Source organism: Oncorhynchus keta, chromosome 17 (assembly GCF_023373465.1).
Source record: "Oncorhynchus keta strain PuntledgeMale-10-30-2019 chromosome 17, Oket_V2, whole genome shotgun sequence".
In the NCBI taxonomy this organism is placed as follows: Eukaryota; Metazoa; Chordata; class Actinopteri; order Salmoniformes; family Salmonidae; genus Oncorhynchus; species Oncorhynchus keta.
In genome coordinates, this window is record NC_068437.1 from 1,244,993 (window position 1) to 1,272,223 (window position 27,231).

Here is a 27,231-nt window from a genome sequence, read left to right on the forward strand (position 1 = left end):
TGATTGAAACAATATACAAGAAAGGCTAATAGCACCATCTGCTCTAATTCATCTCACGAAACAGTAATTCAAGAACATGGAAGTGCATAGGCTATTCCCATGAAACTGACTGAGATCAATCAAATGACTGGCAGGCAGATGCAGTTAAACCGTTAAATCGTGAATATTTGTCATTCACAATTGACAATGATGATGGTCTATTTTTATATTAAGTATGCATAGGTTGAGGTAAAACAATAAATATAGAACATTTTATTGACACAATATTTGTGGGCATAGTCCGACGTTGAAATTGGAGGATGCATTTTACGCATATTCTATAATGATAGGATATTCAGGCTACATCTTTCGGTACAAACTTTGATTGAGGTAATTGTGCTCTCTCACTTGTGCTCCCTATGAGAGTCTGCATAAACACTCACACTCTCCTCTCACACACACACACACACACACACACACTCACACAAACACTCACACTCTCCGTCTCTCAAACACACACACACACACACACACACACACACACACACACACACACACACACACACACACACACACACACACACACACACACACACACACACACACACACACACACACACACACACACACACACACAAACCCACACAACCCCCCACACAACCCCCCACACACACAACACACACACACTGCTATCAAGTGTCCAGTCAGCACTCCAACACAGTGCTGTGTCCTGTAACCATCTTTTTAAAAAGCCACTCAAGTAGATCCTCTTTCAACAGAGACAATTTCATGTAGTAGGCCACCAGAGTCAGAAACTATGTCCCAAATGGCACCTTATTCCCTATATAGTGCACTACTTTGGGCCATATGGGCCCTGGTCAAAAGTAATGCACTATAAAGGGAATAGGGTGACCGACAGAAGGCTACTTGACACAGGGAACACCGAAGGGCACTTCTGTGAGTGTTATGGTAAGTGTTATGGACAGAGGGGCCTCTTCAAAGGAAACAATAAGAACAGAAGGAGAGAAAGCGAGAGGTCAAGAGTAGACGAGCTCCTGAATGTTTCAGCATTTTTTTTTTTTACAAAAAGATAGATTTAGAGTTAGATAAACTTGGATTTTTTCCACAGGAACAGGATACTTACTCGCTTCCACAACATAACCTTCACTGAAAAATCTAAACTCCAGACCTACAACCTGATTTTGGACAAAATTACCTGGAAAGCTTCCTGCTACTAATGATTCTTATTCCCAAGGACTATACAGAAAATTCTCTGGCAAACCATACAGTGGATCAGCAAAAGAATCACAACAGCAACTTGAAAAAAACATCCAACCTGGAACTGAGTGAGTAATGTTTAGTCTGAAGCTACTTTTAAAGCCATGAAGAAAAATACATTATAATAATATGTTTTACTTTATAAGGACTGAATGCTAAATTAAGACTACCAAGCTTGCAAAAAAATGGAACAGATCCAGCTAGAATTTCAATTAGCACGAAGGTGTGAAGTGAGAGGTATCAAAGCCCTTGAGCCCAACAAGGACAGGAGAGCACAGACCAAGACAACAGTCCAGCACAACACCACCCCCTCAACCAGACCCGGAGAGCTAGAGGAAGAGAGAGACATTCCTGCACTCTGGACTGGGGCGAGACAACTTCAACAGGAGAAAGAGCAGGAGCAGAAGAAGAAGGCCCAGCGGCAGGAAAAGAACAGAGCACTAGAGGAGGTGAGAGTGCTGAAGGAGAAGGTGAGAAAGATGACATGTGACAGAGAACAACCCTTTAGAGAGCTGGACACCCCTGCAGAGAAGTCAGCAGAACAGCCCACCTCAGATCCTAACCATAGCCTCAACATCACAGCAGGAAAGATAAATGAAGAAGCCCAAGCCCAGGGGATCTCACCCCCTCTGAGAACCCCCCTGTCAGCCTCCTGATAGCTCCCTAGACCTTTTGGCTGTGGACCAACTGGGGTCACCCAGCCACATAATAATACACACAGGCACAAATGACCTGAGAGCACAGCAGGAAAGGGTGTCCATAGCAGTCAAGGGAGTGATTGAAAAATATCATGCTACTTCCCCCAACGCACAAATGTTTTTTTCTCCAACTTGCTACCATACAGTGGGTAAATGCAAGTATTTCCCATGACTGTGCCTCAAAACCAAATGTTTACCTGGCCCACCACTCCACCCTGGACAAGAACAGCCTTTACCTTTATGACCAGGTCCACCCATACAAGACGCAGTGCCCACCTTCGCCAGGACCCTAAAGGACATCGCCCCCACCGCAGCCCTACCACCTCACACAGGAGCAACAGATCATCAGACACCCCATCCAGACCAGCGAGACACTCTTCCAGACCTGCGGGACCCACCTACCCCCCGGACCTACACATAGATGACCCACGCCGAGAGGACCTACATCCAGACCACAGCACCACCAGCCACATTCAACCCCCCCTCCAAATCAACCATGTCCACACCCCTCACTCCCGCAAAGAGGGCCTCAAAGTCACACATAAACCCAGGCCGTGAGCAGGCAAACAGGCCCAACTCCCACTCTTACACTAGACCAAGCCAATGGCATGCTCAGCAGACTCTGCTCACACTTACTGGTCTGAGGCCCAACCACACGACTCACAATATTGGACACTTTCACCATCTCATCCTGGAATATGCAAGGCCTGAGGTTATATGGGGCGGCAGGTAGCCCTGTGGTTAGAGTGTTGGGCCAATAACTGAAAGGTTGCTAGATCAAATCCCCAAGCTGACAAGGTACAAATATGTAATTCTGCCCCTGAACAAGGCAGTTAACCCACTGTTCGTAGAACATCATTGTGAATAAGAATTTGTTCTTAACTGACATGCCTAGTTAAATAAAGGTAAAACAAAAATATCTGCCTTTTGCCTAAAGAGCAACCTGGACTTCACCAAAGAAATCTGAAATACAGACATTATCATCCTTCAAGAAACATGGTATGGACCCACTGGTTGCACTCCAGGTTACAGAGAGCTGGTAGTCCCCATCCATCAAACTACTGAGTGTGAAACAGGGAAAGGACACAGGGGGTATGTTAATTTGGTAGAGAGCAGACCTGACTCACCCGATTAAAGTAATCAAAACAGGAATGTTTTCATTTGGCTAGAAATTAAGAAGGAAATGATCTCAACAAAGACAAATGTCCTCCTGTGTGATACCTATATCCAACCCACTAGAATCCCCATACCATCCTAGATTGTGAAATCAATCATTTCCAGGCCCAGGAACATGTACCAGTCTGTGGCGACCTACATGCCAGAACTGGAAAATAACCTGACAACCTCAGCACACAGGGGGACAAACACCTACCTGGAGGTGAACGCATTCCCTCCCCCATAGGCACAACTACGACAACATAAACAACAACAATGGTTCACAACTCCTGCAGCTCTGTTGCATGCTGGGTCATGTACAGTCATTGGCAGGCTTTGAGGGGACTCCTACGGTAGGTACACCTATACCTTATCTCTTAGCAGTAGTACTGTAGACTATTTTATCGTTGACCTCAACCCAGAGTCTCTCAGAGCGTTCAGTCAGCCCACTGACACCCATATCAGTTGACAGCAAAAATCACATTCTACTTGAACCGAGCAATACCCAATCATGAGGCATCAAAGCCAAAGGAAATTAATAATATTAAGGAAATCTATAGATGCAAATAAAGTAGTGTAGAAACCTACCAAATAACAATTAGGCAACAACAAATTCAATCCCTTTTAGACAACATCCTGGACAAAATGTTTCACAGTAATAGTGAAGGTGTAAACTTGGAAGTAGAAAACCTAAACAGTATATTTGACCTCTCTGCTTCCCCTTCAAATGTACACATCGCAAGCAGACAACCTAAGAAAATTAACAATGACAAATGGTTTGATGAAGAATGCAAAAAAACCTAAGAAAGAAATGTAGAAACCTGTCCAGCCAAAAATATAGAGACCTCAGGAAACCTGAGCCTACGCCTTCACTATGGTAAATCACAAACGCAATACAGAAATACACTACGGACAATAAGGAACAACATGTCAGAAATCAGCTCAACGTAAATTGAAGAATACATAGAATCAAACCACTTCTGGGAAAATGCGAACACACTAAACGAACAACAACACAAAGAGTTATCTATCCAAAATGGAGATGTCTGGATAAACCACTTCTCCAATCTTTTTGGCCCTCTAACATAGAAAAAACAGCAAAAACATATACAGGATCAAATGCAAATCTTAGAATAAACTATTAAAGACTACCGGAACCCACTGGATTCTCTAATTACATTGAATGAACTACAGGACAAAACACAAACCCTCCAACCCAAAAAGGCCTGTGGTGTTGATGGTATCCTAAATGAACTGATAAAATATGCAGACCACAAATTCCAGAATTTCCGAAAGATATAACGGTAACCATTGAGAACTGCAAATATGTTGCTACTGCTATCAATAACATTGCTGCCTTTAATTTTTCAGGTGCTACAAAGGTCAGTGGGAAAAAGTTGTGATGGACTACTTTCTGGAGGACAATCGTGCCACGCTGACTCTGAAAATGAATCAGACGATGAGGAAATCCCTGATTGGGGTAAAAACATTTTCACAGAAGAAGACATTGTAGTCTTCTGATGACAGTGACGGGGAAGAAACGGCAATCAACGGTGTTGTTGTCCCGGAAGAAGTTGACCTACGTGTATGAAGTGTGTGTAACGTTAGTATCTGGAATTTGTCTTTCAGCATCAGTAGAACACGCCTGACTCTCCTCCACCAGTCATACAAGGTGAATGGTCTAATGCCTCCCATCAAAAAGAGAGATGGCCCAAGCAAACAAAGGTTACACCTGAAGCATGAGGACCTGCAGCGAGTGGTGAACTTCATCAACAACTACGCAGAAGATAATGTGATAGTACTACCAGGGCACCACCCAGGACACAAACACTTTGGTGGAAAGCTGCTGCCATCCCATGTGACGAAAGCAGCAGGAATCGATCACACCACTTGGCATGTTAAGCATAAACACATTTAGAATATTTAATTGACATGATTGGCACAACTTTTATTGATCTCACATTATTTCTATATTTTCCAGAGTTACGTGTAGTCGGGTCTTCCTTCAGGAGTCTGTGGAGAAAACCTCTGCCCCACATCACAAGCACTAAGCCCAGGACAGACCTGTGCTGGCATTGCCAGAGGAACAACTATCAGGTCTTCATATCTGACAATCTACCAGAAGATGAAGAAGCAAGAGCAGCATCTCCTGTTTGTTCAGAGTGAGTGGTCTGTTTACCAGAAGATGTTTGCTGACTGCAAAACAACCAGAAGACAACCTGCAGTTGTCTCATCAGGATGCATTACAGATTTGATTTTGCTCAACAAGTAAGCAACATTTCCTCCTTTATACTGATTAAGGATATAGTTGGATAGATAGATATACACAAACAAATAAGTATATGCGTATATATATATACACACATACACACTACCGTTCAAAAGTTTGGGGTCACTTAGAAATGTCCTTGTTTTCCATGAAAACATACATGAAATTAGTTGCAAAAAAACAAGAAATATAGCCAAGACTGACAAGGTTATAAATAATGATTGTTAATTGAAATAATAATTGTGTCCTTCAAACTTTGCTTTTGTCAAAGAATCCTCAATTTGCAGCAATTACAGCTTTGCAGACCTTTGGCATTTTAGTTGTCAATTTGTTGAGGTGATCTGAAGAGATTTCACCCCATGCTTCCTGAAGCACCTCCCACAAGTTGGATTGGCTTGATGGGCACTTCTTACATACCACACGGTCAAGCTGCTCCCACAACAGCTCAATAGGATTGAGATCCAGTGACAGTGCTGGCCACTCTATTATAGACAGAAAAACAGCTGACTGCTTCTTCCCTAAATAGTTCTTGCATAGTTTGGAGCTGTGCTTTGGGTCTTTGTCCTGTTGTAGGAGGAAATTAGCTCTAATTAAACGCCTTCAACAGGGCATGGCGTTGCAAAATGGAATGATAGCCTTCCTTCTTCAAGATCCCTTTTACCCTGTTGAATCTGACAATTAATCTTGATAGTTGTACAGTCGTCTCATATAAAACTGTGAAGGACCTCGCCGTTACTCTGGATCCTAATTTCTCTTTGACGAACATATCAAGACTGTTTCAAGGACAGCTTTTTTCCATCTACGTAACATTGCAAAAATCAGAAACTTTCTGTCCAAATATTATGCAGAAAAATTAATCCAACCTTTTGTTACTTCGAGGTTAGACGACAGCAATGCTTTACTTTCCGGCTACCCAGATAAAGCACTAAATAAACTTCAGTTAGTGCTAAATACGGCTGCTAGAATCCTGACTAGAACCAAAAAATGTGATCATATTACTCCAGTGCTAGCCTCCCAAAACTGGCTTCCTGTTAAGGCAAGGGCTGATTTCAAGGTTTTACTGCTAACCTACAAAGCATTACATGGGCTTTCTCCTACGTATCTTTCTGATTTGGTCCTGCCGTACATACCTACACGTACGGTCACAAGACGCAGGCCTCCCAATTGTTCCTAGAATTTCTAAGCAAACAGCTGGAGGCAGAGCTTTCTCCGACAGAGCTCAATTTTTATGGAATGGTCTGCCTACCCATGTGAGAGACGCAGACTCGCTCTCAACCTTTAAGACTTTACTGAAGACTCATCTCTTCAGTGGGTCAGATTGAGTGTAGTCTGGCCCAGGAGTGTGAAGGGGAACGGAAAGGCTCTGGAGCAACAAACCGCCCTTGCGGTGTCTGCCTGGCCAGTTCCCCTCTCTCCACTGGGATTCTCTGCCTCTAACCCTATTACAAGGACTGAGTTACTGGCTTACTGGTGCTCTTCCATGCCGTCCCTAGGAGGGGTGCGTCACTTGAGTGGGTTGAGTCACTGACGTGATCTTCCTGTCTGGGTTGGCGCCACCCCTTGGGTTGTGCCGTGGTGGAGATCTTTGTGGGTTATACTTGGCCTTGTCTCAGGATGGTAAGTTGGTGGTTGAAGATATCCCTCTACTGGTGTGGGGGCTGTGCTTTGGCAAAGTGGGTGGGGTTATTTCCTTCCTGTTTGGCCCTGTCCGTGGGTATCATCTGATGGGGCCACAGTGTCTCCTGACCCTTCCTGTCTCAGCCTCCAATAATTATGCCTCAGTAGTTTGTGTCGGGGGGCTAGGGTCAGTTTGTTATATTTGGAGTACTTCTGCTGTCTTATCCGGTGTCCTGTGTGGATTTAAGTATGCTCTCTCTAATTATCTCTTTCTCTCTTTCTTTATCTCTGAGGACCTGAGCCCTAGGACCACCTGGCATGATGACTCCTTGCTGTCCCCAGTCCACCTGGCCGTACTGCTGCTCCAGGTTCAACTGTTCTGCCTGCGGCTATGGAACCCTGACCTGTTCACCGGATGTGCTACCTGTCCCAGACCTGCTGTTTTCAACTCCCTAGAGACAGCGGGAGCGGTAGAGATACTCTTAATGATCAGCTATGAAAAGCCAACTGACATTTACTCCTGAGGTGCGGACTTGCTACACCCTCGACAACTACTGTGATTATTATTATTTGACCGTGCTGGTCATTTATGAACATTTGAACATCTTGGCCATGTTCTGTTATTAATCTCCACCCAGCACAGCTAGAAGAGGACTTGCCACCCATTACAGCCTGGTTCCTCTCTAGGTTTCTTCCTAGGTTTTGGCCTTTGTAGGGAGTTTTTCCGATTTGATTTGATACCCTGGACAAATCTCCCATTTTGCCACCACCTAAGCACCCACAGAACATCACATTGCCTCCACCATGCTTGACAGATGGTGTCAAGAACTCCTCCAGCATTTTTTTGTTTTTTCTGCATCTCCAGAATGTTCTTTTGTGATCCGAACACCTCAAACTTAGATTTGAATAAATAACACTTTTTTCCAATCTTCCTCTATCCAGTGTCTGTATTATTTTGCCCATCTTAATATTTTATTTTTATTGGCCAGTCTGAAATATGGTCTTTTCTTTGCAACTCTGTCTAGAAGGCCAACATCTCGGAGTCGCCTCTTCACTGTTGACGATGAGACTGGTGTTTTGTGGGTACTACTTAATGAAGCTGCCAGTTGAGGACTTGTGAGGCATCTGTTTCTCAAACTAGACACTCTAATATACTTGTCCTCTTGCTCAGTTGTGCACCGGGGCCTCCCACTCCTCTTTCTATTCTGGTTAGAGACAGTTTGCGAGGTTCTGTGAAGGGAGTCGTACACAGCGTTGTACGGGTTCTTCAGTTTCTTGGCAATTTCTCGCATGGAATAGCCTTCATTTCGCAGAACAAGAATAGACTGACAAGTTTCAGAAGAAAGTTATTTATCCAGATACTCAACTAGTCTAAAGAAGGCCAATTGTAATACTTCTTTAATCAGCACAACAGTTTTCGGTTGTGCTAACATAATTGCAAAAGGCTTTTCTAATGATCAATTAGCCTTTTAAAATTAGGAACTTGAATTAGCTAACACAACGTGCTATTGGAACACAGGAGTGATGGTTGCTGATAATGGGCCTCTGTACGCCTAAGTAGATATTCCATCAAAAAAACTGCCTTTTCAAGCTACAATAGTCATTCACAACATTAACAATGTCGAAACTGTATTTCTGATCAATTTGATGTTATTTTAATGGATAAAACATTAGCTTTTCTTTCAAAATTTCTAAGTGATCCCAAACTTTTTAACGGTAGCATATATATATATATATACAGTATATATATATACAGTATATATATATATATATATATATATATATATATATATATATATATAAGGGAGGCAGGCAAATACACTTCACTGAGCTGTGCAAAGACAGATTTACAGGGGTGAGACAATTAATCGTAATTTATCTTGATGTTATTTTGTTGTTTGCAGGTATACTATCCTTCTGATTGATTGAAGGCATGTCATCCAGCGAAGGCAGCAGTGCAGTCATCAACTACATGCACCATTTCTTCACCAACTACGGAGTTGGGGAAACACGTGTGGACATGAATTGTGATCACTGAGGTTGCCAAAACAATATGTTTGTGCTCTGGTACTGTGCCTGGCGGACAATGCACAAGCTCCACCACAGTCTGGACCTTCACTTCCTGATCACAGGCCACACCAAGTTTGCCCCCGACCTGTGCTTCGTCCTCATCAAGCAGCCCTCCAGAAAGACCAGAGTGTCACGACTTCTACCGAAGTCGTTGCCTCTCCTTGTTCGGGCGGTGCTCGGCGTTCGACGTCACCGGTCTTCTAGCCATCATTGATCCTTTTTTCATTTTCCATTGGTTTTGTCTTCTCTTCCCACACACCTGTTTTCAATCCCATTGATTACCTGTTGTGTATTTAACCCTCTGTTTCCCCTCATGTCTTTGTGAGAGATTGATTTGTTGTCAGTGTAGTGTGTTTGTTTGTATAGGTGCGCGTCGGGTCTTCGTACCCATATGTTGTTTGTTTGTACATTTATTGTTATGGAGCATACTCTTGGAACTTTATTAAAAGACTCCATATTTACACTCCATTTGACTCTCCTGCGCCTGACTTCCCTGCCACCTATTACACCTATGCATGACACAGAGTGAACACTTTGTCTGAGATTGCTGGTGTTGTGAAGGACAACACTGTGACGGGGGGCAACATCCCACAGCTGGTTGGACTGGATGGAACAGTGCTGGTGGAAAGGCTCCATATTTAAGTACATTTTAGTAATTTCATTTACTTTTGATACTTAAGTATTTTTTAAACCAAATACTTTTAGATGTTTACTCAAGTACTATTTTACTGGGTGACTTTTACTTTTACTTGAGTCATTTTCTATTAAGGTATCTTTACTTTTACTCAAGTATGACAATTTAGTACTTATTCCACCACTGGATGTGGCTGGGGGTTATAGCATTTCTTTCACATGACCCATCAATTTAGACAAGTGTATCTGGGTAAGCGCCATCTAATATTTATAAATTATTTTTATCTGGACACTTTGTTTACCTGGATTTTTTTCCATTTTGTAGGCTACTACTTTTACCACTTTTAGTATTAATCTTTACTACACTATTCACTGTTTAGAACATGACCTCACATGGGGGGCTGGCTTAAGAGGGTGTGAACAATGCTGAATGGGTGTAGACAAAGAAAAGCTCTCCAGTAGGTACCAAAACATTCTAAGGCCCTTTTCTCAAAAGTTAGTTTTTCAAGTATATCAACTTTCAAAGCAGAAATACTTTCCCATTATTCCTCAAACCTGCAGTGTATTATATACCATTTTCTAGCTCTGAGTCTCTACTTTTAACAAATGTAAAGAACCATTTCAAATGTTGCTACATAAGACCAATTTGAGCTGGTCAGTCACAAATGCAAAGTCTTTTCATGCTTTGTTGATTTCTAAAAAGCTTTTGACTCAATTTGTCATGAGGGTCTGCTATACAAATTGATGGAATGTTGTGTTTTGGGAAAACATCCGACATTATAAAATGTATGTACACAAACAAGTGTGTGGTTAAAATTGACAAAAATCACCAATTTTTTCCCACAGGGCTGTGGGGAGAGACATGGATGCAGCTTAAGCCCCACCGTCCTCAACATATTTATCAACTAATTGCAATAGCACTGCAACACTCCACTAAAATCTCAAGTCAAATGTCTACTGTTTGCTGATGATCTGGTGCTTTGGTCCCCAATCAAGGAGGGCCTACAGCAGCATCAAGATCTCTGCAGAGTTTCTGTCAGACCTGGGCCCTGACAGTAAATCTCAGTGAGACAAAAATAATGATGTTCCGAAAAAAGGACCAGTTAGCAGGACCACAAATACAAATTCCGTCGAGACACCGGTGCCCTAGAGCACACAAAAAACTATACATACTGCGGCCTAAACATCAGCGTCACAGGTAACTTCCACAAACCTTCTTCTACGCCATTAAAAGGAACATAAAAGTTGACATACAAATTAGGATCTGGCTAAAAATGCTGCATGCAGAACTCTGTAAAAATGTTCTCTGTATACAACGCAAAACCCCAAATAATGCATTCAGAGGAGAATTAGGCTGATCCCCGAGAAAGATCAAAATCCAGAAAAGAGACGTTAAATTATACAACCACCTAAAAGCGATTCCCAACCCTTCCATTACAAAGCCATCACCTACAGACATATGAACCTGGAGGAGAGTCCCCTAAGCAAGCTGGTCCTGGGGCTCTGTTCAGAAACACAAACAGGCCCCGCAGAGCCCCAGGACGGCAACACAATTAGACACAACCAAATCACGAGAAAACAAAAATATAATTACTTGACAAACTGGAAAGAATTAACAAATAAAACTGAGCAAACTAGAATTCTATTTCACCCTAAACAGAGAGTACACAGTGGCAGAATACCTGACCACTGTGACTGATCCAAAATTAAGGCGAGCTTTGACTTTGTACAGACTCAGAAAAGGGCAACCATTGAAGAACAAACACCATTGTAAATACAACCCATATTTATCTTTATTTATTTTACATTGTGTACCTTATTTGCACATTGTTACAACACTGTATATAGACATAATATGGCATTTGAAATGTCTTTATTGTTTTTGAACTTTCGTGAGTGTAATTCTTATTGTTCATTTTGTATTGTTTATTTCACTTTTGTTTATCTATTTCACTTGCTTTGTTTAATGTAAATATATGATTCCCATTCCAATAAAGCCCCTTAAATTGAAATGTAATTGAATTGAGGAGGCTCATTGTCCTGATTAGCTATGTTTGGTGTTGTTATTGTTGACAGCTTAGACTTCCAAGTTCACTCTGCATGGCCTGCATCAGATGCAACAAATTGTTGGTGAAAACTATGCTGCTTTCCACTTTTCTGTGTATCACTCTGTGTGTGTGCATGTGTGTGTTGTCACAGGTACTTACTGCACAGACTTTGAGGACTGGGACCTGAACTTGCTGAACTCCCCTGGAGCAGTCCACTCAGTCCCCAGCTGTAACATACAGGAGAGAAAGATTAGAAGAGTGTGGGAGACGGGGAGGAAAGAAAGGCAGAAAAAAAGATAGAGGGAGAGAGAGAGAGACAGAGAGGAAGGAAGGAAAGATATGTAGAGGTAGAGCGAGGGAGAGGAAAGAGAGGTGTACAAAAACTAAAGAAGAAAATGATAGAGCAAGCATAAAAACATGGTTGTACATTGAGTATACAAAGCATTAAGAACCACTCATCTTTCCATGACATAGACTGACCAGGTGAATCCAGGTAAAAGCTATAAACCTTTTTTGATGTCACTTGTTAAATCCACTTCAATCATTGGTTCCTCCTTTAACAGTTGCATCATACTGCGGCACACCTTGAGGACTGCCGCAGCATTCTGTGGTACGTCATTTAATTGTCAGACATTTTTTCTGTTAATACAAGTTAGTGCTAGTTTGACCACCAGAGGGCATCTCTGAGAACCATTCGATAGTCTTCCATATTGCAAGCTTGCGGGAGACCGGGGTTCAATTGTCCGACTGGGAGGAAGGAGTAGGCTGTCCTTGTAAATACGAATTTGTTCTTAACTGATTCCATATATGTTATTTCATAGTTGTGATGTCTTCACTATTATTCTACAATGTAGAAAATAGTAAAAATATAGACAAATCCTGGAATGAGTAGGTGTGTCCAAACTTTCGACTGGTAATTTGATTAATTTTATGGTGTTTCTATTCCATGAAAAATGAAAAACCTTCTGGGTTTCTCTTAGGATGGAATGGAAAATATGGTGCTGTACAACGTGATGGTCGGCAGTACAGTACCGGGGTATTTAGCTAAAGAATCCCTGTGTTAGAATTTTTTTTAAACAAAGCTTAATCATGCTCTCTCTCTATCCTTCTGTCTCCTGTCTGCAGGTATGTTTTGATGTTAGAGAGGAAGCCAGTCCCGTCATCACCACCTTACCCGCTGTTAAGATAACCTTTGGGCTGACTGGGAGCCCAAGGCTGGTTAGGAGACACCGCAAGAGACACTATGTAATTGTGATGAACTGAGAAAATATTAGGGTAGCACTGTAATTCATTAATCATATGCTATCTTCTTGACGGCGTAGTGTGTTACTAATGGTTTTCTTTGAGATGGTGGTCCCAGCTCTCTTCAGGTCATTGACCAGATCCTGCCGTATAGCTCTGGGTTGATCCCTCACATTCCTCATGATCATTGATGCCCCACGAGGTGAGATCTTGCATGGAGCCCCAGACCGAGGGTGATTGACCGTCATCTTGAACTTCTTCCATTTTCTAATTGCACCAACAGCTGTTGCCTTCTCACCAAGCTGCTTGCCTATTGTCCTGTAGCCCATCCCAGCCTTGTGCAGGTATACAACTTCCCTTCTGATGTCCTTACACAGCTCTCTGGTCTTTGCCATTGTGGAAAGGTTGGAGTCTGTTTGATCGAGTGTGTGGACAGGTGTCTTTTATACAGGTAACGAGTTCAAACAGATGCCGTTAATACAGGTAATGAGTGGAGAACAGGAGGGCTTCTTAAAGAAAAACTAAAAGGTCTGTGAGAGCCGGAATTCTTACTGGTTGGTAGGTGATCAAATACTTATGTCATGCAAAAAAATGCAAATTAATTACTTAAAAATCATACAATGTGATTTTCTGGATTTTTGTTTTAGATTCTGTCTCTCACAGTTGAAGTGTACCTATGATAAAAAATTACAGACCTCTACATGCTTTGTAAGTAGGAAAACCTGCAAAATCGGCAGTGTATCAAATACTTGTTCTCCCCACTGTATATCAGGGATGGGTAACTGGGGGCCCGCGGGACGCATGCCCCCCCACCCACCCACCCCTCCTTTGCCCTCAGAACAGCCTCAGTTTGTCTGGGCATTAAAGCCTTCCACAGGGATGCTGGCCCATGTTGACTCAAATGATTCCCACAGTTGTGTTGTATCATTACACACACACACACATACACACATACACACACACACACACAAACACACAGTGATGGAGGAATTAAGTTGTATTATTCAAAGCAGAGCTCTCTTAAGCTCCTCTCAAGCATTCACTCACTGCATCCCAAATGGAACTCTAATTCCTATATAGTGCACTACTTTTGACTAGGGCCCACACCTCTGTCTGTGTCCTTGATGGCTTAAACCTGATCACCAGCTTGGCATCGTAAATGAAAAACTTCATTACAGGGCAGAGGGTGAAGAATTGTGCCACTGGTACAACCAAGGTCAATTAATGGAAGAACAAACTGGAGGGATATGAGAATGTTTTCAGCCCACGTTTGGAGGACAGTGAACTGGTTCATATCAAAAATACTTTTCTATGCATGCATTTGTTATTGGGACCCCATTCACTCCATATAAACCGGTATGCTGTCACTACTATCAGTAGATCTGTTATACAATTGTTATAGCATAATATTCATAATAGCAGTTACAGCATGGTTTTTTTGCAATCCTCTCCACCAACTCATACTAGCACTCTTATAAAATAGCATGTCATTAAATAGTAGTATATGAGCTAAGAGCCCATTCCCTCCCTCCCAGCTTCCCTCACTTTAGCTCTTACTGTATGCTGCATGGTTGAGAGACGCATCTATTTTTTTATTTAACATTTATTTAACTAGGCAAGTCAGTTAGGATCAAATTCTTATTTACAATGATGGCCTACATTGGCCACGACGCTGGGCCAATCGGGCACTGCCCTATGAGACTCCCAATCACAGTCGGTTGTGATACAACCTGGTTTCAAACTGAGATGCAGTGCCTTGGACCCCTGCGCCACTCGGGAGCCAAATAAGAGAGGGAGTGTGATGGAGAATAGTAGAGAAAACCACAGGGGATCACTTCTTCCTCCAGAATACTGACTGAATTATTTGTTTTATTTATTTATTTAAAGGGGACAATGCACATTAATCAACATCAATATTACAATAATGCAACATCCATGTAAATGTAAAAAAAAAAGAATTGTGCCGAGGTTAGCCAAAGCTAATTTGCCCCTGTAGTCGCAGGGCAGGGAGGTCAATTACACAGCCACAATACAAATACTGACTAAAACAAAATGGAAATACATTACATCCAAAAATATATCATTTTAACAACATCAACAACAACACTATCATCAACTGTCGTATTACATATACTGGGGGAGCCCAGATGCTGCTGGAAGTGGTGTTGGAGGGCCAGTAGGAGGCACCCTTTCCTCTGGCCTAAAAAAAAAAATATCCCAATGCCGCAGGGCAGTGATTGGGGACATTGCCCTGTGTAGGGTGCCATCCTTCGGATGGGACGTTCAACGGTTTACAATTGGCTCATTCATCTTCTCTCCTCTGTAACTATTCCCCAGGCCGTTACTGTAAATGAGAGTGTGTTGCCATTTAAATAATGGTTCAATAAAAATAAAACCAGGAACCAGAGATAATGTGTATAGATTTGAGCCATGTTTTCTATTTAAATGTAAAAGCACAATAATCAGTGCTTTTGTTTTCTATTTAAATGTAAAAGAGAAGTGAAAAAGAAAGGATGAGATTAAACAGATGAGAAATGAGAGATCGAGAGAGCCTGCCTGCCAGGAGCCTCTACGAGATGCCGGACTCATGAGACTCCCCAGCGCCTCCTCTCTGCCCCACAGTCGCATCCCAGCCTATTAATTTCCTCAACCAGCCGAGGAAACTAACGAGAACCCTGCTGTTGCTGATCCGTAATGAAAGAATAAGGCCAGGATCACAGCGGGCTCAGCTTTAATTGTTAGTGTTGGCATTCTCTCTGGTTTGGAAGCAGGGGAGGGCACATTTTGTGGTGTGGTAACTGATCCCCCCTTCTTAGTTCGTACACAGAGAGAGAGAGAGCTTATTTCTGGGCTGCTGTTTTGGTCTGACAGGAACACACACAGAGAAATACACAGAAACACACAGAAATAATTAACGCAGGCACACACAGACACACACACAAACAGTATGAGACACACACACACACACGCACACATATACACACACGCAAACTCACACACACAAACTTCCTAGGAGGGATGTACAGACTGTCCCTTCACACTCTCAGGAGCCTGTAGAACATGAGCTGTGGAGCTGCAGCTAGTACCACTGCATAATATGACCTGTATCAAAGTGTGTCTAACAGTGTAATTTTGTCTTGACATCAAATGTTTCAGACCTAAATAGTGGAGTTTCGAAGTGTATCAGCTTGAAATGTGTCTGTTTCTGATACATAGTGGCAGTGTTTGACACAAATCAATCCAGCTGCTTGAACATATCCTGACACATTTGACACATTGCGTCGGACAGTTTACAGTAATGTCAGTATTCCCTCAAAGTAAGGTCATTGGCTATTGGTGAGATGGTGCGGAGGCTCCGTCGGAGGGAACATCCAATGAAATCAAGTCAAATTTTGAACTGTTAACGTCGATGTGGTTATTTTTCAAGTGCAGTCTTAAGAAAATGGCAAGGCTCTCCACAAGCAGTGACTTGATTTGAACAAGAACATTTTAATTGACCCAACAAAGTCTACGAAGGATTTCAATAACTAGCCGGGGTAAGGGAACAATTTATACATTAGATCTAATGTCTGAACATCTAATGTTTGCTGTAAATTTAAATGATTTGCTACCACCTGAATGAAGAGAGCTAGCTAGATAGCCAGCTGACTTTTGGCTAGCTACCAATTTAGATAATGCAATTTAGATAATAACATTGCTAACTAGCAGGGAGGAATACAAGTATTTAATAACTAACTACAGTGCCTTGCGAAAGTATTCGGCCCTCTTGAACTTTGCGACCTTTTGCCACATTTCAGGCTTCAAACATAAAGATATAAAACTGTATTTTTTTGTAAAGAATCAACAACAAGTGGGACACAATCATGAAGTGGAACGAAATTTATTGGATATTTCAAAAAAAAAATTCTTTAACAAATCAAAAACTGAAAAATTGGGCGTGCAAAATTATTATTCAAGCAGAAGATGACTCAAGAGGAGATGAATGGCAGTTTGATTTTGGAAATACACCTCCCACAGCTATAAAAGTGTTTCCTGAACTTACTGTATGTTTCTTTGGAATGGTACTTTCATCATGCCCACCTCCCCCATCATCTGTTGATCACAAGTTCTCTTAGCTGCAAACTATTAAACCAGATAATGTTATTTATGCAAAGAAATTTGATATCCATTACTCGGAGTTAAAGGAAAGGTACTGCTTGGTGTAGCACATCATTTTTGACCAACCTTAACTTGGTGATGCAGTCTTGATTCGTAGAAACATGAATTTCATAAAATGTCTGTGTCCAGTTGCAGGGGACCAGTTTGTATTTAGAAAACACTCAGTTATTAAAATAAATACTTTATTTGCTCCATGAAGTAATCCAACAATGTGTACGCCGCCATCTTGTATATTTCCTGTCTTCTCTCATTGATCGAGACAGGTGTCTGTGTAACAGTATAATTTTAAACCGTCCCCTCGCCCATAACCGGGCGCGAACCAGGGACCTTCTGCACACATCAACAACAGTCACCCACGAAGCATCGTTACCCATCGCTCCACAAAAGCCGCGGCCCTTGCAGAGCAAGGGGAACTACTACTTCAAGGTCTCAGAGCAAGTGACGTAACCGATTGAAACGCTATTTAGCGCGCACCGCTAACTAAGCTAGCCGTTTCACATCCGTTACACTCACCCCCCTTTTGACCTTCCTCCTTTTTCCGCAGCAACCAGTAATCCGGGTCAACAGCATCAATGTAACAGAATAACTTTAGACCGTCCCCTCGCCCATGCCCGGGCGCGAACCAGGGACCCTCTGCACACATCAACAACAGTCACCCTCGAAGCATCGTTACCCATCGCTCCACAAAAGCCGCGGCTCTTGCAGAGCAAGGGGAACTACTACTTCAAGGTCTCAGAGCAAGTGACGTAACCGATTGAAACGCTATTTAGCGCGCACCGCTAACTAAGCTAGCCGTTTCACATCCGTTACATCTGTCATCATGACATGCGGCACTTTGGGGTGGACGCTCACTTGTCTCGATCAATGACAGAACAATTGAAAAGGGGCTACCTAGTCAGCTGTACAACTAAAATGTGTCTTCTGCACCTCTCTGAATCAGAGAGGTGAGGGGGGCTGCCTTAATCGACATCATCAGCACTCAGGGAAGAGTGGGTTAGCTGCCTTGCTCAGGGGCAGAATAACAGATTTTTACCTTGTCAGCTCAGGGATTCGCTCCAGCAACCTTTCGTTTACTGTCCTAACGTTCCTACCCGTTAGGCTACCTGCCACCCCGCATATTGTTGGATTACTTCATTGAGCAAAAAAATTGTTTATTTTAACTCTGGAGCATTTGTTTTATTCAAATGGATGCCTTGCAACTGGACATGGACATTTTGAGACTCCTGTTTCGAGGAATCAAGGACAAAGACAGCATCGCCAAGCTTAGGCTGTGCTACACGAAACAGTACCTATTCTGTAACTCCCAGTAATGGACACCAAAAATATTTGGTTCAATCACGTTATCTGTCAAAATCTGTAGCTACAGTTCTCTGTACTTCACTACACCTTAGACACACTAAAATGTACTGTTCATTCTGATTTTTGGGGGGCATGTTACTTTTACAATATAACATTCTTGTTGAATACCCAGTTACCTTTTTGAGTTAGCCTTAAATATTGTACACTCCCCTGTATTTTAGATTGACAAATCAACATTATTTGGATATACCTGAATGTCTAACATCTGTTTGATGCTACAGAGCCCTGTAGAGATTATATAAATATATTCTGTGAATGCATAAAGGCAGACACATTTTTAGGAGATTGATATCCTTTATACAGCTTCAGTATACTGGCAATGGTGTTATGCATGCTGGCCTGTGGAAGCAGAGTGCTTGTGGCGAATGGTCTTGTCCTGTCTGTGGTGTAAGGCCAGTTGGATAAGACTGCTGGAAGTGGTGTAGGGCTCGTAGACCTTAACCACCAAGTGTTTGGACCTCTTGCAGAATATTTGCTGGCACTGCATGTCTCCTGGAAAGATATGGTTGTGTTGTTACCATTTTACAGTGCATTTGGAAAGTATTCAGACCCCTTGATTTTTTCCACATTTTGTTACGTTACAGCATTATTGTAAAATGTATAAAATATTTTTTTTCCTCATCAATCTACACACAATACCCCCTAAAGACAAAGCAAATTTGTTTTTGTTTTTAGAATTTTTAGCAAATGTATTTGAAATAAAAAACAGAAATATCACATTAACATAACTATTCAGACCCTTTACTTAGTACTTTATTGAAGCATCTTTGTCAGCTATTACAGCCTTGAGTCTTCTTGAGTACAGTGGTTCTTCCTTTAAAAGTTTTGAGTTTATGCCATGATCATTAGTGGTAGATTGTGGCATTCTGTCATTGCACCACACTATCACAAGGGGGAGTTAGAACTCTGATCTATCGGTAGTCTAAACTGTGGCACAAATTGACTCTCTTTTTGTAAATTAATGGAGGTGTAGTCCTTAATAAATAAATGTTTTGACTGTTTTGACCAAGTTAATCTGCTCATTGTGTGTGTGTTCAATTATTTTTGACATTGTGGTTACAATGAAGAATGTAAACAAAATAAATCCTATTCATATTGAATAATCAAATGCGTGTTGCAAGCTTTATTTTTCCTTATTTTATTTTTTACTCATTTATTTTCTCTCCAGCGCCCACATCACTCACAGCCACATGGCCTCAACCTGCACCATTTTGTTTCTCTCTGTGGCCCACACGCACTTTAAACATTTGGATAATAAAGCATTTAAAGTATATTGAAGACAGACGCCACCTCTTAATGAGTTCCGAGAGCTGATCTGTTATCCAACGATTATTATTATTATTATTATTATTATTATTATTATTAACCCTGCATTATAATGATATAAAAGCCCCCTAGATATTATCACAGACCAGATTTACCCGAACGAAAAGTGCCCCTTAGATATTCATTTAGAATCCTCTAATCCTCTCAATTTTATTAGATCTACAGTACAAGGACATTTTATTGATCTGCAATTATTTTAATTTAGAAGCCGCCTCTTAATGAGTTCCGAGAGCCGTGTCATACCAATTATTAGTGGATTATTCACTAATTAATAGCTTTGGATCAAAATAAATAAGTACCAACATTATTTCTTCTAGTCTTTAATAAATCATATTTTGACTGTTTTGAACAAGTTCATCTGCTCATGTTGTGTGTGTTCAAGTATTACTATATTACGTTTTGGATCACAAAAAAATAAAATGTTTACATTACCATGTAGTTTACCAATAACATGGACTGACAGGGGTGTGGAAATACACAATATACATATCCCGAAATAAAGAAATGATCTCACTCCAATAAATTGTAATATATAAGATCTTCTGCCATGGAAAGTAAAACACCTGTCTATTTGTGGAAAAATCCCCCTGATTAACTTTAGTCATATCAGTTTACCTATTTCCTTATGGTTTTGCCTACACCTAGCGACCTGTTTAAAATATATGAGCAAGAAATATTCAATTTTATTTGGAATGGCAAGCCAGACAAAATTAAAAGGGCCTATTTATAAAATGAAGAGGAATTTGGAGGGCAGAAAGTAAGGAACTTGTCTGTCGGCCCTTGCATCAAAGAACAAAAATGGTTGAAAAAAAATAAAAATTAATAAATAAAAAATAAAAATATAAACCAGATTCATTTAACAACTTCTTAGGGCTGAGATCCCGCTAACGGGATCGATATGACAACAGCCAGTGAAAGTGCAGGGCACCAAATTCAAAACAACAGAAATCCCAAAATTAAAATTCCACAAACATAGAAGTATTTCACACCATTTTAAAGATACACTTCTTGCTAATCCCACCACAGTGTTTGATTTCAAATAGGCTTTACGGCAAAAGCACCACAAACAATTACGTTAGGTCAGAGCCAAGTCACAGAAAAACACAGCCATTTTTCCAGCCAAAAGAGAGGAGCCACAAAACTCTGCAGTAGAGATAGAATTAATCACTAACCTTTGATGATCTTCATCAGATGACACTCATAGGACTTCATGTTACACAATACATGTATGTTTTGTTCGATAAAGTTCATATTTATATAAAAACTAACGTTATGACGTGTTATGTTCAGTAAAAAACATACAGTGATTTTGCAGAGAGCCACATCAATTTACAGAAATTCTCATAATAAATGTTGATGAAAATACAAGTGTTATGCATGGAATTTTAGATACACTTCTCCATAATGCAACCACTGTCTCAGATTTCAAAAAAGCTTTACGGAAAAAGCAAACCATGCAATAATCTGAGTACGGCTCTCAGAGACCAAACAAGCCAAAAAGATATCCTCCATATTGTGCCATCAACAGAAGTCAGAAATAACATTATAAATATTCACTTACCTTTGATGATCTTCATCAGAATGCACTCCCAGGAATCCCAGTTCGACAATAAATGTTTGTTTTGTTCGATAATGTCCATCATTTATGTCGAAATAGCTACTTTTGTTAGCGCGTTTTGTAAACAAATCCAAACTCACGAAGCGCGTTCACTAGGAGCAGACAAAATGTCAAAAAGTTCCGTTACAGTCCATTGAAACATGTCAAACGATGTATAGAATCAATCTTTAGGATGTTTTTAACATAAATCTTCAATAATGTTCCAACCGGAGATTTCCTTTGTCTGTAGAAAAGCAATGGAATGCGAGCTACCTCTCACGTGAACGAGCGTCACGAGCTTGTGGCACTCTGCCAGACCACTGACTCAAAGAGCCCTTATGAGCCCCTCCTTTACAGTAGAAGCCTCAAACAAGTCAAACAAGACTGTTGACATCTAGTGGAAGCCTTAGGACCAATATCCCACTGTATCTTCAATAGGGAATGAGTTGAAAAACGACAGATTTCCCACTTCCTGGTAGAATTTTTTCTCAGGTTTTTGCCTGCCATATGAGTTCTGTGATACTCACAGACATCATTCAAACAGTTTTAGAAACGTCAGAGTGTTTTCTATCCAAATATACCAGTAATATGTATATATTAGCAAATGGGACTGAGTAGCGGGCAGTTTACTCTGGGCACCTTATTCATCCAAGCTACTCAATACTGCCCCCAGCCAAAAGAAGTTTAAGGACCAAAACAAATACAGCTATGCCATATAGATTGCAAAATAGTTGGGAAGAAATGTCCGATGTACCGATTCCATGGCACATGGTTAATGAATTGACACCCAATTTTCTGTTCCTCCTGAAAGCTATGATATAAAAAAAAGTCAAATGCATGCTCTCCATCGCCCACACGCATTTGAAACATTTGGATAATAAAAAGCATTTAAAGGCTGACATTGATTTAAAAACTTCTGACAGCCAAAATTCTAACTCCACCCATACCTTTGGATATTTAAACATACCCAGACGGCATGGATTATTATAACCTACTGCAGGCCTAAAACCTATGGGTGCAAACATCGTTTCCACGATGGGCTATTAGCTGGACAGTAGACTCTTTACAAAAGGATAGCTCAGCTAGGTGTGGAAAAAATCCCCCCAACTTGCAAAGTATTAAGTACTCTAAAGTTTTACATTTCTATCTACAAACATCAGGCAACCGCAAAATGTCGGGTAAAGCATATACTGTACAGTATTTCTTCATCAACATCTTTATGCTTTCGTTAATAAAAGAATGATAAAAATACTTTCAAAATGCAGATGTTTACTTCAATTATCAACAGGACAATACTCTTGCCGAGTTTAGAGACTTTAAATATATCAATGGATCCATCACGAATTACCATGGGAATACATTTCACTGAATGACATTGCATGGGGACTGGTCTTGATAAATCAATCAGATTTTTATTTGGAAATGTTAGGATTATTTTGCTCTTCACTATCACAATATTAAAAACATTCAAATGCATTCATGAATTAAATCGCTTTAGGCAACATGTTTGAGTTCATCTGATGAAGGTGCACATGGGCCTATTTATATAATGAATCTAAAATTCGGAGGGCAGAAATGATTACATATTAAAGCATTAGACCTCTTACTACAGGCATCAGTCATACGAAAGTTGCACTTAAATCCAAACTGGTTCTCTAGCAAATTAGTAAGAATGTCTCACCCCATGTTCAAGAATGGCCTTTTCCCTTTGTTCAGATTACAACAGCTAATTTTCAGGTATTTGAAAACGAAATCATCTACAAAATATCATAATTTTTTTAACCAGCCATAGAAAGTTGGTTGCAATTTCAGTTTAATCCACCAGAAAAGACAGATCAAATACTCCATCAAATATTGTGGTTAAAAACTTTATTTTTTGATAACATTTAAAAAAAGGTATAATCTTTGTAAATTATATCATAAATAGGACTGGTGGAGTTATGTCACACATGCAGCTAACACAAATATATGGAAATGTCTGCTCTACCCAAAATTACAACCAAATAATTGCAGCATTACCGCAAAAAAGGAAGAGGCAAGTGGAAGGGGAAAAACGTAACGAACTTGTCTTTCAGCCCTGGAGGCTATTAGCAGGACAATAGACCTGATGTGGTCCCAAAAACACCTTTCTGACATAGGGTCCAGCACATCTCTTGATGATGTCATTGAATGTCTCGCCAGCTTTGATCCATGCCTTGGCCTGCAGCACACACATTTCTTTGTTTGTCAGATGAATCATTGGGTCGAAGCCACAGAACTGTACAAAAGAAGAGAATACACATGGTTAATGTTCTGAATTATATATATATACTGTTTATATACATATTTTATCCCACTCTGTTTCTCCCCTTTAGAATAAAGGGGTTGCAAGACGGCTGGTCCAGTTAGGCTGAGAATCGTCTTTAGAGGAGACCATGACTCCAGAGAATTAAACCTTGTGTCAGGAAGTCTGGATGAACTATGCCTTGAGATAAAGAACATATTGGGACTGAGAGAGAACGTCAGTACAAGGATGTTGAATTTGGAAACAAATACATGAATCTGACATCTACAACTGAAATTGAAGGTAAAAGTAGTTTGAAAGGTATATACTTACCCAGTGAGGACACGAGCTCTGGCATACCAGTAACCCCGCACAGTGGGGACCCCAGCTTTTGCATCCTAGTAGCACGATTCAATGTGAATTAAACTTTCTTATCTCAAAGCTGAAATAATACATTATTGAAGGCATGACAGAGGAAATAATCAAGTACACAGCATACCAAATGATTCCCAATTAGAAGAGATGGCTGAAGCCTTAATAACAAAGACCCACCATTGTTTCAGAGATAAAAGCATCCCGCACCGGCCTTGATGGATGGAAACACTGCCTTAAGTACAAGATGGCATACTACCCCAAGTTTGACCGACTTGGGTGCCCAGGAGTCCACGTCAACTTCATAAAATATAAGTGGCAAGGCCAGTGAAAGGCTGCCTCAAACAAAGAAACCGAGGAGGGCAGATTTCTGCCTAAACCACCCTAAAGGGAAAACCTCTTGATGGAAGTGAAAAAGAGGTACAACAAGATGGTGATCAATGAAAATAATTGAGTGAACCGGAGGTGGTTCTGGACAAACCAATGATTGCTGAATCTGAAACAGATGGCAGGCATTGTTCAAAGTGAGCGAAGTAAGTAAAGTGACGTGCTAGATTGGTGTAAGCGCTTGAACAATCAATTGTGTGATTTAAAGCTAGAATTCTTATTTGCTACTTAGAAATTAATGATATATACCCATTGATTCATTATCCTGCAGTTGAATGACCAAAAGCACCTTCTAGTGGACCCATGGGTGGGATTTAATTAATGTTGTTTATAATTGAGTAATTAATCCCAAAAAAATTTACAACGAAAATTCGGGCTCTCAGCCAGCCAAATCACCAGTTGAGATCTTTATCAGCCTTTCTCCCCTCCAACACAGGGCCATAAATCGTCAGCTGTCAGCAGGGGCATAAATCACCAGCCCCTACTCAGTCTTCCTCACATGTCAAAAGTGCACCAAAACTGAGAACCTCAACTCTGACAACTCCTTGTTCAATACACAAACAAAATGACCAACTTCAAAACTTGAATAAAAAATATTAATATTATATATTATCCCTGCTCACATGTCAGCCTTTTAAACCAAGGTACATCCGGTTTGATGACAACAATACATTTCCCAATAAACCACCAATAAGCCACTCTCTGTTTATTATCTATGCATAGCCACTTTACCTCTACAGACATGTACATATTACTGTTAGGAATGTTATGAATAATGACTAAACAATATTTACATTTAAATAGAACTATAGTTAATTAAACTACCCTGTTTTACAATATCTGATTAATAATGTTACTTCCTAAGAAAGAGGTTATGTAGCATGGATAAGGAATAATTGGAAATTATAACCATTGTGTAGGAAGGAATGTGTGTGTGTGTGTCTTAAGTAAGCAAAGCGGGTCATTAACCATTGTTTGAACCGACTCAACTATAACTCTGTGGTGATCAAATAAGACAGCGAGAGCCCCTCCAGGTTTTCCGCATCTGGAACTGTCTGCTAAAGTGGTAAAAAATGATGGTGAGACTTCAGGAGTTAATCCAGATATATTGTGTGTCATGTATGTGCGCCAGTGTGTTGGAATGAACTTTTGAACCTGCTTTGTCCTGGTCGAGAGGAGGAAGGACATTTTAAAACCTATGACGTCATATGTGAAATATAAGCTGTTGTACATGGTTCTAGGAGCAGCGCGCTCTTGAGAATAAATGCTATTGGCTCATTTTGATTGACTGGTCTCTGTCTATTTTATACAAATAAGGATCTTACAAATTCTTAGAAACAGACAGAGTGATTTTAATTGAATTGGTTAATGAACACATATAGGAATTATTAAATTCCTTTGACAATTGCGTACATTACCTGGACTAACCGATGCCCCCACACATTGAATGTGTACCGGTACCCCCTGTATATAGCCTCATTAATGTTATTTTATGGTTGCCCTTTTATTATCTGTTATTTTTCTATTTTCTTATTTTTTTCATTTTTATTTGTATTTATTGTTTCTTCAGTTTATTTAGTAAAAACTTGAACACTTATTTTTTCTTAAAACTGTATTGTTGGTTAAGGGCTTGTAGGTAAGCATTTCACTGGAAGGTGTACGTACACCTGTTGTATTCGGCGCATGTGACAAATATCATTTGATATGATAATCATTTCAGATGTGCTAGAAAATATTTCCTCATTCGCATAGTGCAAAATGGCTAATGCTAATGTGTTGATGTTTTGGCTACACAGAAATTGATTTCTGGAAAAGATGCACAAATGTTTTGCGCAGCACCTATGCACATTCGGTTTAGTCTTTCAGCTTTCCCAAGATGTATAACTTGTCCTATTCGGTTGAAGTATCACTATAGCATGTATGCTATGCTATAGTGCCGTCCTTGGCCAGCTCTACCGCTATCTCTCTCAGAATGACCTTCTTGATCCAAATCAGTCAGGTTTCAAGACTAGTCATTCAACTGAGACTGCTCTTCTCTGTATCACGGAGGCGCTCCGCACTGCTAAAGCTAACTCTCTCTCCTCTGCTCTCATCCTTCTAGATCTATCGGCTGCCTTCGATACTGTGAACCATCAGATCCTCCTCTCCACCCTCTCCGAGTTGGGCATCTCCGGCGCGGCCCACGCTTGGATTGCGTCCTACCTGACAGGTCGCTCCTACCAGGTGGCGTGGCGAGAATCTGTCTCCTCACCACGCGCTCTCACCACTGGTGTCCCCCAGGGCTCTGTTCTAGGCCCTCTCTTATTCTCGCTATACACCAAGTCACTTGGCTCTGTCATAACCTCACATGGTCTCTCCTATCATTGCTATGCAGACGACACACAATTAATCTTCTCCTTTCCCCCTTCTGATGACCAGGTGGCGAATCGCATCTCTGCATGTCTGGCAGACATATCAGTGTGGATGACGGATCACCACCTCAAGCTGAACCTCAGCAAGACGGAGCTCCTCTTCCTCCCGGGGAAGGACTGCCCGTTCCATGATCTCGCCATCACGGTTGACAACTCCATTGTGTCCTCCTCCCAGAGCGCTAAGAACCTTGGCGTGATCCTGGACAACACCCTGACGTTCTCAACTAACATCAAGGCGGTGTCCCGTTCCTGTAGGTTCATGCTCTACAACATCCGCAGAGTACGACCCTGCCTCACACAGGAAGCGGCGCAGGTCCTAATCCAGGCACTTGTCATCTCCCGTCTTGATTACTGCAACTCGCTGTTGGC

The 27,231-nt window shown here is 41.0% G+C and overlaps 1 protein-coding gene across 1 annotated transcript in view; it reads right to left on the reverse strand.

The window, feature by feature from the left end:
* b4galnt4a (beta-1,4-N-acetyl-galactosaminyl transferase 4a) overlaps positions 1 to 27,231 on the reverse strand; it is a 421,360-nt gene that overhangs the window by 104,675 nt on the left and 289,454 nt on the right. Inside the window, exon 7 of the mRNA XM_035790369.2 lies at positions 11,907 to 11,974. Coding sequence (XP_035646262.1) covers positions 11,907 to 11,974 — 68 coding nt within the window. The remainder of the gene's footprint in view (positions 1 to 11,906; positions 11,975 to 27,231) is intronic.